This window comes from Rousettus aegyptiacus, unplaced genomic scaffold (genome assembly GCF_014176215.1).
Source record: "Rousettus aegyptiacus isolate mRouAeg1 unplaced genomic scaffold, mRouAeg1.p scaffold_m13_p_4, whole genome shotgun sequence".
NCBI classification, from domain to species: Eukaryota; Metazoa; Chordata; class Mammalia; order Chiroptera; family Pteropodidae; genus Rousettus; species Rousettus aegyptiacus.
In genome coordinates this window covers 150,532,807-150,548,025 of record NW_023416307.1, presented here as the reverse complement: position 1 = coordinate 150,548,025, position 15,219 = coordinate 150,532,807, and the positions used below count along the sequence as shown (strand labels likewise).

General features: G+C 49.8%; 1 protein-coding gene across 5 annotated transcripts in view; it reads left to right on the top strand.

Annotated features, from left to right (window-relative positions):
* ULK4 (unc-51 like kinase 4) overlaps positions 1-15,219 on the top strand; it is a 364,809-nt gene that overhangs the window by 287,409 nt on the left and 62,181 nt on the right. The window contains exon 36 of one of the 5 annotated variants that reach the window (XM_036219852.1): positions 8,952-13,726. The exons of the other annotated variants lie outside the window; for them this stretch is intronic. Coding sequence (XP_036075745.1) covers positions 8,952-9,032 — 81 coding nt within the window. The 3' untranslated portion in view covers positions 9,033-13,726. Of the gene's footprint in view, positions 1-8,951; positions 13,727-15,219 lie in introns of those variants that run through there. 5 annotated transcript variants of the gene reach the window in all.

Genomic DNA, 15,219 nt, shown 5'->3' with positions numbered 1-15,219 from the left:
CTTGGATTCGAGTCTTATTTTTTTCGTTGTTTTTTTTTGGTGAACAATTGGACAGGTAATCTATCTTGAGTTTCAGTTTCCGAATAGAAATAAGAGAAATAATATTTCTACTATAAGATCGTTGCGAGAATTAAATGAGATAGTGTAAGCAGAATGTTTAGCACGTGTCTTCATCAACATCCTCCTCATTTTTTTTCCTATGTTATATTAACTTCCTGACTTTACCAAAAATTTATCTAATTTCCAAAATACAAATCCCTTTCTGCCTGCGTAATTGTAAAAACATTGGGGCATGAAAAATACCTGCTGGTTGGTTACCTGAAGGTGTTTTCCATGTGCCCCATTCAGCTTTCGTCGAAGTTCGAGATCATCAGAGCTGTCACAGATTGTCGTTTTGTTTATTCCCATCTTTCTCTTGTATGAGGCAAGTGTTTACTGTTTACCGTAACATGAAGAAGCGCGTACTCATGGTACGTCCCAGGCCAGATACTGAGATTATCCAGCAAAAAGCATTTCTGGATTCAGAATCCAGAGTGTAGTGAAAATGCTGAAATAGGGATCGCTGGATGGTGTGGCTGAGTTAGCAAGGAGCTCTAGCCCCTTGCTCCTCAAACTGAGGTCCCAGACCTGCAGCAGCTTCACCACTGGATAGCTTATTTGAAATGCAGGCTCTCAGGCCCCGCCCTGTGCCTGCTGAGTTGGAATCTACGTTTTAGCAGGGTCCCCCAGGTAGTTCATACGCACATCTTTTGAGAAGCTCTAGTGGCTGCTCCTGAATATCCAGAATGGGTAGTTATCATCGCAGCAAGTGGTGAAAAAGATTTGGGTGTGAGAGAGCCCCGCCCCCTCCTGCTCAGAACCTGCCTGTTGTTAGCTCCTTCCAGGCACTTATAGTTCTGTTTGCTGGAAAGAGGACAGACTCTAATCTGTGTTTGCCCATTTATTTCTCAAAGTCCTGCTGACATCTACTTTCAAAATCTTTATTTCTTAATTTTTCTTATATTTAAAAATGATAATGGCATTCACAATTGACATAAGTGTTTATGGTTTCTGTCTCTAGAGGCTAGTTTATCTAGCAAAGAATTCACAGAGGGAGGGACTTTGAGCAGCCCTAGAAGAGAGATCAGGAAGGGAATATTGATTAGATAAACCTGTTAAGCAGCCTAGCAGAAAGTCTTCTTATCTGTTACAATAATAATATCCACCTGCTCGTGCATTAATAATGCAGTGACTTGGACAGAGGGCCCAGCTCTGGGTCTGGCGGAGGGCAAGTGGGCCAGCATTGTTGCTGACAGATCATTTTAGGGGCAGAGGCCAGGAAATGGGGATGGGGGAGTATTGAGTGAGCCTTTTAGACAGTAAGTACCAGTGACTGGATTAAGTGAAGACACTTGGACATAGCCGGGTTCAAACCTTTACCTTGTCCCTTACCTGCTGTGTGTCCTTGGACAAGCCATTTAACGTCCCAAAGCTAAGTGCTAATTTACCTGGTGAGGCTCCTTATACAAAGATTACAGGAGATAGTTATGCAGACCGTTGGTCATAGCACAGAGAAGCATCAGTGAAAGACACACACACTTAGACACACACACACACATTCGCACAGTTACATACTTTGGGAGTGGCAAATGTCTTCATGAATATCCAGGACCCGGGCACATGTCACTCCCAGATTCTACGCTTTCTTCCTACTTGTTTCCTCAAACCGAGGAACAGGCCATTTCTGTCTGAGAATGCACATCCTTCCTGCTGTCAGAAACACACACCTTCAGCCGCGGCGTCCGGTCACGGCTGAGCTAGAGCACATCCTGCACAGTGCGCACATCTTTATTGCTGGCCTCTGCAAGAATCCAGAGCTCCAAAGTCAGCATTATTGGCACCACAGTCAGATGCGGGGGAGCAACCCTGGACCGGCAGCCATCGCCCAGCACAGAAGAGGCCCGTGTGGTCCGCGTCCCCAGACCAGGGATGGGCCCTGCCGTGTCTTGGTCTGGAGAGCTCGGAGCAGTCAGCAGAGCTGTTCATGACTTATGCATGAAGCTGGGTGATCCCATCTGGCCTCCCTCAAGGTCTTGACCCTTCCTTGGCCCTTCCCTGCTGCCAGCATATAATCCTTTGCCCCTGGGGAACCAGAGGCCTGCTGCCAATTACTGCGGGCATCTCTGCGTGCCCCCCAAGGAGCTCCTTGTGCCTTGTTAGGCTTAATTGCATGGCCACTGAGAGCTGGAGCCTCCGGAATCGGTGTCATCGGTGGCCCCAGGGCATTCTGAGGATGGGCAGTGAGGCTCAGAGGGTCCCCTGCGAGGCCGTGCACAGGCTTGCTGCTGCATTACCACTCCAAAGGCTGGAGGATGGCCAGGCTGCCTGACAGCCCCGCAGCTGCAGTGAGTGATTCTGGAAACAGTGTCACCGCACAGAAACTGTCCGGGCACAGCGGTCCAGCCAGGGCAGAGCTCATTCTCTCGGTGCCTGGCTGGTCTCCTGAGCTTCTGTGCTGTCGTGAAGCGAGAATGTTCTCTGCGCCGAGTGCTTCTCCCAGGGATGCTGTGATTATTGCCGCCAACTGTTAATCAGATGACTTTAAAGACTGGGAAACAGTTGTCTCCAAAGTTAATCTTTTAACCACTTACTTAATAAAAGCCACATGTGTCTAATGCTTTCCCTGGGCTCGTCACGGAGGTGAGGCACTGACCTGGGTAACAGCAGAGCGGGAGGTCTTGGTACCCCGCTCCCCGTCGAGGCCCAGGAAGCCAGGTGAGTAAGTGACGCAGCCAGTATCAGAACTCAGCTGTCTTAATGTTTTGACCGTCGCGAGGAGTGTATACCGTATCCCATTGACCCCAAATACGGAAGAAATTGTAAACGTAACATGGTTAAAATGTTAAATTTTGTGCCATATCTATTTTATCACAATTGAAAAATTGGGGGGGAAAAAGTAAGGAAAAATTGGCAGATTCTTATAAATGTTTTGTTGATTCAAATGTTTCTAACTGCTCTCTGCTTTATCAATAGCCTGGATATAGCCATCTCTAATTTAATCATAGATTCTAATTCTTTCCTCTTAAAATTGTCTTTCCTCCAAAAAAAAAAAAAAATCCCCAAACAATTCAGTTTTGTCATACCTAGAACTTTCTGTATATCCCAGTCAGCAATTCTCTGAGGGGCTGCGTTTTTCATGCACTTTATAATCCACAGGCCTGTGCCTGTAGGAGTTCACACCTGAAATAAATTTGCTAGTCTCAATCATCTTATTGTATAGTTAACCCTCTGTGGTCTGATATGGCTGAGAAGTGAGCTATTCCGGTCAGTCTGGACATCTGACTAATGGTGTCTCAGGAAACTAGAATACAGTGGGACATGCTTATCGGCAAAACTCTTCTAAACACAAATGAATCTTTGCTGGACTGTTTAGGATTCCTTTCTAAATATACAGTGACCTGTGTGATGTTATGAACAGCAAAACACCAAATATGGGCTTATTCGATTATTTTGTTTTACAAGCATGCTGCAGCTCTTAGTTCACAATGATATAAATCCCCAAAATAGCCACCCTCCCTAGAAACAACACTGAGGCATTAGAATCTCTTTAAAGATTTCATGGTAGAAACTTGGATGTGATGCAAATCTGCCATGTGAGCGTATTTCACTCTCACACAGAAGTGCACAGAGAACAAAATAATAAACACTCGTTCACCAACCAGTAAGATGCTACTCTGGAAAATGTTTTTGTCAGTCACAGTAGGATATGAAAACTTACAGTGATGTTGCAGTATGAAAGAGCCCCCCCCCCCCCCCCGCCAAAAAAAGTGGTGTATTGGCAGCACTATAGATTTGAGCTTCTAAACCATCTTATGGAGTATATCCGGTAGGTTCTGATGGGTTCAGTTGCCTGCCTCTTCCGGGAACAGCCCGTGTCAGCCCTGATTCTAGGGGACGTGTTTGTGTCCAGGAGCACTTCAGACAACAGGATAAGGCGTTAGTACTTTTGATAATTTTGTGTACTTTCTCCTGAGTTTTAACTCATCAGAGTTTTTTTTTTTTTTTTACTCTCAATGAACTCTAAGTGGACCGTTTTCTATTTTAAAAATTATGAAAGATGTTTAAATCCATCATTTTCTCCCCGTCTTCTCTCTCCGCTAATGACTTTTCTTCATATTTCACTGAGAAGCACGAAGGCTCCCACCCCGACATTGGCCACCGACCTGCACCTGTGCCTCTCACCCTCCTGCCCCCCTCTTCCCCGGGGAGGCCAGGCCCCCCACTTCCGCTCCAGGCCCGTCCCCTCCCTCGTGCTCGGGGACATCGCTCTAGCGTTTCTCCCCTTCCTCTTGGCTGGGTCATCGCCATCAGAGTACAATATGCCGTTGCATCACCCATCTATAAAAAAGAGGGGAAACCCTCTCTTGACCCACATCCCTGTCTGGCTCTGCCCCGTCCCTCTGCTCCCCACCTCCGCAGAACTCCTCGGGGGCCAGCTATCGGGCTTCCGCACCTGCCCCTCCATCGAAACGGCCCTTCTCGTGGCAGCTGGTGAGTGAGCAGTGCTCAGCCTCCTTCCACGTGGCCTGTGGCATAGCTGGCAGCGCCGTCCTTCGGGAGACACCCCTCCCTTGGCCTCCGGGACCCCTCGCTCTCTTCTCCTCCTGGCAGCTAGCCACTCCTCTCCGTTCCTTGCTGGCATCGCTGAGCATTCCAGTGCCGAAACTCGGGCCCAAGCCCACTTCTCCCTCCGTCGACATTTGGTTCCTGTCACCTCTGTGTCTGCATCTTCAGCTCCCCCATGCCTCTGAACTTGAATCTGATAGCACTGGCGGCCCGCTCCACGTCCTCACCGGGCCAGCCATCAGCGTCTCAGACTGCCCGTGGCCTTCCCTCAGCCTGCCGCTCTGCCGCCCCTCCCCACTCAGCCACGGCAGCCTCAGTGTCTCAAGTCGGACCTCACACGGGCAAGGAATGCTTCTCCGGGAGGGCGACCTTCCAGCCGAGCCCCAGAGGCAGTAAGAGAACAAGTCATGTGACACTTCTGCCTCCCTCGTCCCACTCCCATTCGTCCACAGACTCTGTCGACTCTGCTTTCCACATATATCAAGAACCTGATCTTTTTTTTTTTTTTTTTTTTTACCACCTCCACCACCGGCATCTTGAACAAGCACCTCTTGGGTGACTTACTGCAGCTGCCTCGACTAGTCTTCCTGCTTCCGCCGTCGCCCCCTGCCCTTGCCCCTCAGCCTGTCCTCAGCCACGCAGCCGGGGCGGTTCTTTTAACACCTCAGGAAGGTCACGGCTGCCCAGCTCGGTCCTTCCCTGACCTGCGAGGCTCTCGCAGCTTGCCCTCCCCTCCCGACACGTCTCCCCGTCGCTGTTCTTCGTGCTCACTCCATCCCAGATGCACCTGCCGCTGCTCGACTCACCGAGCGTGCTTGTGCCTCCAGGCCTTCGCGTGTGCTGTGCTCTCGTTCTGGAAGGTTCTTCCTCATACCCACCTGGCTTACTCCCCTCCCTCTTCTTTCTGGTCTCGACTCCAGCGTCACCTGGCAGAGAGGCCCTTCCCGGCCAGCCTTCGCTTCCTCTGCCTCTTGGGCCGCTTTCCTCTCTCTCCATGACACTCCTTGTCTCACGGGATTTTTCCTATTTGCTCATTTCCTATTGTTTCCTTCCTTGCCCTGCTCCACCTCACTTGGACGTAAGCACTACGAGGACAAGGACTTTGTCAGTTTGGGGCATCATTACTATCTCCCTGGCACCGAGACTCGTGCTGGACATATGGTTTATTTAAATAAACTATGCGCCCGCCTGTCCCTGGACAGACTCGAGCCCCGAGCTGCCCTGCAGAGCCCCCCAGTCCTCCATGGTGTGTTTGCCCCCGGATGGCTCGGGCTTGTACCAGAGGCTGTGTGGCACGATGGCAAACAGCGTGACTCTGGAACCGAAACAGCCAGGTTTGACACCTGGCTCCACCTACTAGCACCGTGACAGGCGGGTAGCTTCACCTGCCTGTGCCCCGGGGTCCTCATCTGCACAGTGGCGTTCGAATAACGTTCTCCTTGCGTGCGGTCGATGCGAAGATCAGATGAGTTCACTTCTGCAAAAGCAGAACAGTGCCCGGCACGTGGCGGGTACTCTGGCGTTAGCCCTGCTGTTTTCATTCATCTGTGGACCCGCACGACACCTGCCACAGGAGCCTGGATTAAGCGGGTGTTTATCACGGGTGTCCCATTGTGGGGACAACGTAAGGGGGAGCGGGCAGCGTGTTAGGTCAGCGGGCAGCAGACCTGTACCCGAACCACTACCGTTCCGTGAATGCATTTGACAGACGTGCCGAGCCCTGCTCTGTGCCACGCTCCGTGCTGGCCTTTGAACAAATGAGGATGAGCAAACACTGGCCGCAGTCCCCGGTCACAGGGAGCTCTTGGCCCTGCCCTATGTGGTTGTCCCATCTGAGAAGCCAACAACGAGGGAAGTACACCAGATGCGATCTGCCATTCCATCTCGCTGGCTGCCACCCAGCCCGAGGCTGCCGTGCGCTCCCTGCCCGCCCCGAGTCCAGCACTCAGCAGCGCTGTGCCCCGCACGCCACCCACACATTTTCGGAGTCGGCTCCAAGCTGCCGATCGGGGCTAACCGCTTATTCCCTCCAAAATATCGCTCAGGAGGAGGCAAGGTTTTAATTTCAGGTCTAGGTGTCGATCTCAGCTTTATACTGGGAAACCTTGGACTGGTTAACTTCCTTAAACATTCTTTTCTTCACAGTAATCTAGGTTAGAGCATCCGCGTCACGGGCTACTAAGGATCAGATGTTTACGCAAATGCGCTCGCGTGTTCCAGGCCGAACCGGCTCCTGTGCTGTGGGTCCCAGCTCCCTCCCACGGTTGTAAAACATGCCTGAGAAGCGGAAGGGACCCCACATTTCCACCTGCTTCTCTCCGTCAGTCCTTTTACTGCTGTCTTTTCTCTTCCTGCCCTGCCCAGAGCCTGGACCTGAGCCTCTGTTTCATCCCGCAAAACCCCCCTCCCCGAGAGCAGGGGGCGGGTGTTTTCATGCTGCGGTCTCGAATGTTAGGCCTCATTCTACCGTGTACCCCACTTCCCTTTAGCTTTTACTCCCTCGGCCTCGTCTCCTCCCCGGGGCTTCTCCCTGCCCCCCGAAGAGGCTTCTGGCTCCCACAGGCTTCGCGTTTCTCTTTGCCTTCCACCCTCACCCCCTCTTCCTCACAGACCATGTAGGCCGAGGGACATTTTTTTTTCCTTAGGCAGCAAAATTAAATCTTTATTTTTTATGTCCTGATTGTGTAGGTAATACATGACCTTTAGTGAAAATAATTCAAGTATTATAAAAATAACTGAGAAAGTTAAAAGTCCCAGGAAAAGGGGTCCTAGCAATCCTCCTGCCCCACGGCTGCCTTTTTGCACTGGCTCGCGTGACATGGGGTCTTAGATCTGATTCGTCTGCGCTTAACAAGCAGTAAGGGTATCGTTTCTGGTGCTGGGATTTCGAATCCCACCACACCCTCAGACCTCCGCGAGTGATCGTTATCGATAAAGAGCGGTCAGAATCACTGTGAACTCAGAGAAAAGAGGGACCATCAGGAGGAAGCCCACCGGACGACACACACGTGACGATAACAAATCCAGTGCATCCCGCCTGGCGGCGTCAGGTCTGGTCTGTGTGTCTGACACCGCCCAATGGCTGTCACGTCTCAAGCTCACGTTAATAGGACCTGATGTTTTTTTGAGTGGGTCTCCTTCCTCTCTAGGAAAACATGCAAAGTCCCAGGAGAGCCGATGCGCGGTTTTGGCACAGAGAACACAAGGGGGCAGGGCCCGTCCCTGGTGGCCCACCAGCGTGGAAGCAGATTTAATACTGAGAGGCGCGGCCCAGTTTTCATCTCACCAAGGTGAAAATGATAAACAATTTACATTGCCTATAAGGCAAAAGTACTTGATAACTAAACGAAATATCCAGATGTTTATCTAATAGAGGCTATGGGCTATCCTTGGGGCTAGAAACTTGGTTTGCATAGAATATGTGTTTCTAAGTTTTCTGTTTTGAATTCGGTGACATTTTAAGCTCCCGTTTCATTTTAGAACACTCAGTAATGAAATAAACAAAGTGTGAAATATGAGACAGTGCTAGTTAAACATTTATACCAGCCCTACCCTGTCATTTCTTGAAACTATCATAATGTAATGTTTTTATATGAAATCATTATAAATTTATAACAAGTCTAATCTGTACTGATGCACTGTTCCATGGACTGTGAATTATTGTTCTGAATTTCGGGTGGCAGATGCTTTCTCTGAGCGATGGTGCTGGGATGATTAGTTCTTATGATGAAGTGTAAGAAAATATCTTCTAATTTGCATAAAACATGAGTGCTGATTATACAGTTTGATTTGAGACCTTCTAAAATATTTTTTCCCAAACAACAATCTTGACAATCAGCTCTCTTACAATAAGGAAGTGCTGATTGATTATGAATGCCACCCTGAAGACTTTCTATCCCCAAATCTCTATTAAGAATGTATCCACAGAGAGAATGACACTAAAAAAAAAAAAAAAAAAAAAATCACTGAGTTTTCAAGATGGGTGCCGTAATTGGGCTGTACGCAGAAGTTAGGTTCTGCAGAATGATTGCTAAGCCCAAGGGCATTCTCGGGTTTGGCGCCTGGGACTCAACCCAGGATTGGATCTCTCTACCCAGGGCAAGTCTTAGATAAGGCTGGACCAAAAGCTGCCGTTCTGGGGTGATTGAAGGTACTGGGAATGCCTTCCCACCTCAAAGAATCTCTGTCTTTCAGGTCTTCCCCGAGAGTCATCCACAGTTCCTCAAATTCTACTAGCGAGAGAGCTTCCTCTGGGGGAACAAACCCTCATTAATAGGCAGACGCTCTTGGGAAGGTGATGTCTTTATCCTTAGCACAGTTAGTTCTTTGGCAAATATATTTTCTAGCTGCTTTTCGGTGTGGCGGAGAGAGCCGAGAGCAACCCCTTCAAGAACGACGACCATGATGGGAACGCAGCAGGGCTCTGATGCACGTGTCAGGGAGGAGCAAGACGACGACCTGGGTCACTGAGAGGACGGGGACCCACAACGTCAGCAAGGCGTTCTGGAGTTTCACACCATAACAGAGGGCAAGTGCTTACCCGGAGGGGTGGCACAGTAGTGTTCGTCTACAGTTACATGGGCGTGTGATGAATACAGATTTGGAAAACACGTTATAATCCGCTGATACAGCTTCTTTGGTGGGCTGGCCTGAGCCTAGCAGCATTTGGTTGCTCTGTCTCAGAGGGGGCCATTTCCCGAGCTTCCAGAACCCTTTCATAAGCCAGCGTCTGTCAAGCTTCTGCCTGGCCCCTAACTTGCCATAAGGAGTACTCTACTAGCGCTCGACCTCAGAGAGCTTCCAGTCCAATGGGCAAGAGACATGTTACCACACAATATCTGTAATCAGAAGATAAAATCAAGAAAAACGACAGAAATGAGAATTGCCCGCAAACATGATTTATAAATGAGATAGCTGGTTGAAAACCATCCTCCCCTGAAATCTCTGATAGGGAGTCTTGTTTTGTAATAGAAGTAATCTATTACAAGAAGATGGCAGCCAGTAAAGCTTGGGGGAGGAGAAGCTCCTGCCACAGGACTCAGGCCTTCGACTTCAAGTCAGTGGTGCCTCGAGGGATAAAGGAAGGGGGAGCAGTGTGCACCTGGCAGGGGCAGTGAGGGGTGTGACCCTCGCCATCCTCTGCGGCCACACTGATGGGGGGAACATTTTTGCAGGGTCGGGAGGCAGGGTCCCGAGTCGGGATGGTAACAGGAGCCAAGTCAGAGAATGCCTACAGCTGAGTAATGAGCGTAAAGCCGTAGCCAGATATCGGGGGAACAGTCCAGGGACACCCCGGCCCCCTTCCTCTAACACACTGGGGCGGTGCTTGTCAGTCTTTTTTTTTTTTCCCCATTATGCAGCCAAAGGAACCTTTTTAGACATTGTTTTCTAGTCGCCTCTCCCTATAACATTTTAATACCAGAGATACACGATGTCCGTCGATGAACGTGGCCCTTTGGGGCCACCACTCACTGTGATATTGAAGACTTACTCCTGCCGCCTCCCCCAGAGCCCATTTTCGCCCCTTTGGGAGCATTTGCACCCTGTTGGGATCAATGTCCTGGAACGTGATCTAGAAGGGAAGCGAAGGTCAGATCCTCCCTCCACCCCATGGGCAGTGGTCACTTGGGTGACTGACGTTGGACACAGTGAACTGGGCAGGACACCTGTGCTTGTGGCTGGAGACTCGCCAGGCAGTAGGGATCTTTTCTGTGAGAAGATGGCTCCACTTGAAAAGGCAAAAACTTGGGTTCGTCCCCAGGGAAAAGCCTTATCTTTAAGCGACTGGTGTGGCCCTTGGCGCGGTCCCAGGCGGGGGTGCGTTTACAGCTCGCAGCCTGAGTGAGACGAAGGCACGAAGCCCTGTCAGCGCCACCCGCGCTGGGCGGCTGCTTCAGAATCGGCAATTCTTCAGCTGCAGCCGGATGAGATGTCTGATTTATTTCTGGGGAACCAGACCGTAGCTTCCATCCATCGGATACGTGTTCTTGTGATCAGGACGCTCCTGGTTTGACTCCGGTTGTGAAGAAGGAGGGGCCGTCAGCCTCCTCCACGTGCTCCCGCACCAGGCCCCCAGCAACCCCGCAGAAATAGTCTCCCCCCACCCCCATGGTAAGTTGTCTTCTAGGAGAGCCAAGACCTCGACTCCCCGGTTTCTAAAGGGGTGTGTCAGGTGGTGACACGGGCTGTAAAGCTCCCCTCGGCTACCCGGGAGTTCGCTGGCTTTCCGGAGAACCACACCTACATGGCGTGACCCCTCTTCAGTCCGGGCCCCCCTGTTTGGCGTGAAAAGGAAGGCCGCTGTGAGAGCCATCGCGAGGGAGACGTTTTCATGCGACACGCGTAGAAGTTTCGTTTTGCTTTATGAATGAAGGAAAGTTTTCACGACGAGGTCCTACGGTTCCCACTACTGATGCTCCCAAGAAATCCTGAGCTCTGTTGAGTGACCTTTCGTTCTGGAGGAGGCTGGTGGAGGCGGGCAGCGGGCGGGACCCCCTGAGCCCGAGGAGGAAGCCTGCAGCCGGGTCTCCAGGAGGACAAAGCCTTGTTAGTCCCCCCTGCTACAGGAAACCCACACGCCTCTGCCAACAGCACCCGGGTCTCCTGAGGGTGATTCCTGCTCAGAGACTTCAAAAATGGAAATGTGAATTTCTGCATCTTTCCTGTGATGACAGAGGCAGCCGCAGTGAGGCAGACATTGCCAAAGACAAAGACACTTCTGGAAAGACATAGTAAAGAGTGAACCGTGAATTCATCTTGGAGACCACTAGAGTTGCCCAATGCAAGTCTAGCTTTGGTTACTGTTCACCACCCCCTGCAACCTGTGTGCGCACGCGCGCACACACACACACACACACACACCTGGCTGTCAAACACCGCGCCATGATTTCAGTTTGCCTTTAAATTCAAGTTTATTCTAACGCAGGATTACTTTTTGATTTCTATGCATAAGCACATTAAAAAGATAGTGAATGATACACAATTCTTTTTAAAGATGGTTACTACATCGTATTTCTATTAAGGAAATAAACTTCCTATGAAATACAATTTGCGATGTGAAGAGTTCGCATTGCCGTTCATGCACATCGTTCTAGAGAAGGGAGCCGTGACTTTTATTTTTATGAAAGCCCAGGACTCAGAATCCAACACAAAAGATCAAAACCATGCTGCCCTTTCTTAGGGGAGACAGAGTGAGAATTTTATCAGACAGTTCCTTCAGTGCGCACTTCTCATGTCGTCTTAGGTTAAATATGAGGACATTAAATATGATGAGTAATAGCTTTGCATAAAACATTGAAAAGATCCGTGTTTGCGAAGGAATGACTTTCACAAGTCGCATTTATCATGATGTAGTATTAAATTATAAAATATATGCCTCGTGCCCGGAAACACCCGAGAAATAGCGTAGAGAATTTATGTCCATATTAATAATGGCACCATGGGCAAAATAAGCTGCATCTTGGTTCTCAGAAAGATATGCATGGCCTTGACGGTGGTGCCATGGCGACTTTTCATTCACTTTACAGAAGGGAAAAAAATTACACAAATAAAAATTGTGCTATTTCATTAAAACTAGTAATAAAGTGCCTTGGGCCTTACCTTCCACAGTGAGACTCCTCCAAGGAGAAACTCGTGTGCCCTACACGTGTTCCCAGAGCTCTAGGGGGATCGGTTTTAGGTTTCTATTTGATAAGTGGGCTGAGGGTAGAAAGGACCTTTGTCCCTTCAAAGCCTGACTTCACCTTCCCTGGAGTTCAGCCGTATGTGACAGGCAGGACTTTAGAAGCTGCTGCTGCTTAACTACTACTAGCAGTAATAGTACCACTGCGACTGCGCCACCAGGGGGCCCCCTCGCCTGTCTGCCCAGGAAACGCTGGGCATCGGTGAGGGGGCAGTTCCAGGCCAGCCCCTGAGGAAGCCCCAAGCACAGGGTGGGGGTGGAGAAGCCTGGCTTGAATCATCCAAGCTGAGTGGACTTAGAGTCCAGCTCTCCGGCGCCAACCTAGGCGAGGCCTCCCCACGGACAGCCCGAGAGGGCTGCCGCTTCTGAGCATGCGTTATTCCTCAGGTGCTCATTTTGCCCCTGGTCAAGTCACAGGTCTGTTGGCTGCTTTCGAGGAGGAGGCGTATCGATGTGGTTGGAGAGCGGAGTGTTCTGTTGTGTATAAAGTAAGCCCTATACGTGGTACACATTGAGAGCAGAGGTAGGCGGTGAATTCAGTAGGAGTCCGGCCTTCTGTCTACTGTGACCTTTAGCCTGGCCTGAGTGCTGGCTGCTGGGGACCCTCCGGTCTTCCAGACGTGCTCAGACTACAGCACTAGAGACTAGGGACCCGCCACCCCGTCTCTGTTCACACCTGTGCCTTAGAGACAGACTTAGGGAAGAGTGAACTAAGTCACTGCTTTACGAGAGTGCTGTGGTCCCCTGGGTCTCTCGGTGACCTTACAGAAGATGTTCACTTCTTGGAGTCGCTGAGCTTTCTCGAGTCTCGCGAATGCTGAGAACTGAGGATCTGACTCTCTCCGGCAAGGCACAGCCCGGCCCTGTTTGTTTACACCTTAGCGATTCGGCTCACGCGGCCCCTGATCGGTGAGTGCGTGCGTGGCTGTGGAAGCCCTGCAGGAAGTGTGATTCGTTGTGCAGACGTGAGGGCTTCTGCGGACCTCTTTTGATTTTTCCTGCTGTAAAACGAGCAGTGCTCACGAGTGTCACACATACGTTTGCTCTCGTTTCCCTGGGCCTTCGTGCGTACGTTCAGTTGTATTTATCTCTCTTAGAATATAATGTTCTTGAGGCAGCATAAGGAGTGGGACGTAGACTTTGGAGACAGAAGGAGTTTTAGCTGTTTGGGCCTCTCTGAGCTCACTTAGCTTCTCCGATGCCCATTCTCTGTAAAGCAGGGGTACTAATACATACATTCTGGAATCGTTTTTGAAAAATGAACAATATTAGTAAAGCACTTGCACAAACCCTGGCATTTCACAGACATGCTAAATGGTAGCTTTTACCCTGTTCTCTAGGACAGCGGTCCCCAGCCTTTTTGACACCAGGGACCGGTGATCCTGTGAGAATCTAATGCCTGAGGATCTGAGGCGGAGCTGAGGCGGTGATGCTAGTGCTGGGGAGCGGCTGCAGATACAGATGAAGCTTGGCTGGCTCACCCACCACTCACCTCCCGCTGTGTGCCCATTTTCTAAAAAGCCACAGACTGGTTCCTGCCGGTCTGCGGCCTGGGGGTTGGGGACCCCTGCTCTTGGAGACTTCGCGTAGGGACCCAGAAATGCCGAATTGTGTTTGCTGGCAGTGAATGCCACACCTGTGTTGAAACTTCATCCTTCCACATTAGAGACCTCATGCTTCTTTTTGCCTCCTCTCTATTCATTTATGTTTTTAACTTATTAAATCAGCAAATCTGCCTATTTGTATCTTCCCAATACTTTGCTGCTCACGTCGGGAACAGGTACCGATGTAGACAAGCAACACGTCAGGGGTTTCCTAGGGCTTACATTGCCCTCAGCCAGCCTAGCGTGGATGCTGTGAGCGAGGCACACGTGGTCCACGCACCGGAATGAGCCTCCTGGGAGGAGAGGCCCCCCTTTTTCTGGGGGCACTAGAGCAGGTTTCCTAGAGAAGGTGTTATCTGAGATGAATTAAAACACGTGTGTGGCTTAGATGTGAAGATACGGAGGGAAAGGCATGCCGGACACAGGGAACAGCATGAGCCGAGAGTATGGAGGCAGGAAAGGAGAGCCATAAATGAGGAAGGAAAGGACGTTTTCGACCGAGTGTTAAACGCACGAAAGGGGAGAAACGAACTCAGCAAGACGGGTCAGAGCCCGATCCGGGACGGGCGAGGCTATCGCTCTCGATTTCTGAGACCTGAGAGGAGATATTCGTCCTGTTTGCCGCAAATGTTGTAGGCTGTCAGGTCTCAAGTTTTTAGACTATTAGCTCTATGTCGGAAATATTCCACATAAGAGTTCTTTATGATTTCACCCAAAATAAAGAGACATTTGCATGCTAAGGACTTGAAAGCAACATGCCCATGGCCAGGCCAGTTAGCACACATGTCACTGGGCCGAGTCTCCTCCTGGAATGAACTTTAAAGCTGACGCAACGCGCCTTTGAACTCAGCCGCCGCGATGGCGCTTTTATTTGGTGCCTGTTCTGTTTGGGGAAAAAAAAGTATAAATCTTTACTTGAATCCTATGATTTTTTTTTTCCTAAATACTTGTTCCTATGTCTAAAAAGGGGGATTCCAGAAACTAAATTCTGTAATTGGAGTTCTTTGAAGATAAATCCTGAGTAACGTCTCACGCATTATAGGTTATTTTTAAGCGTTAGAAAAGTTGGAAGCTCATCAGAAAAAGCAGCGAGTCTGAGACGTGACTGAGCCCTGAAATCCAAATGACTGACTCAGACTCCACTATCACGTTCAATGCCGTATCCTTAAAAATACTTGGAGATAGTTTTTAAATGAATTATTTCAGAAAAAAAAAAAAAAAGAAGCCAAAGGGTATATAGTGTCTCTGCTTTGCCGTCATCTTTTCCAACCATTTTATTTTATTTCGGTTTCCCACAGCACACAGAAAGTGTGCTATTTCCTTATCCAT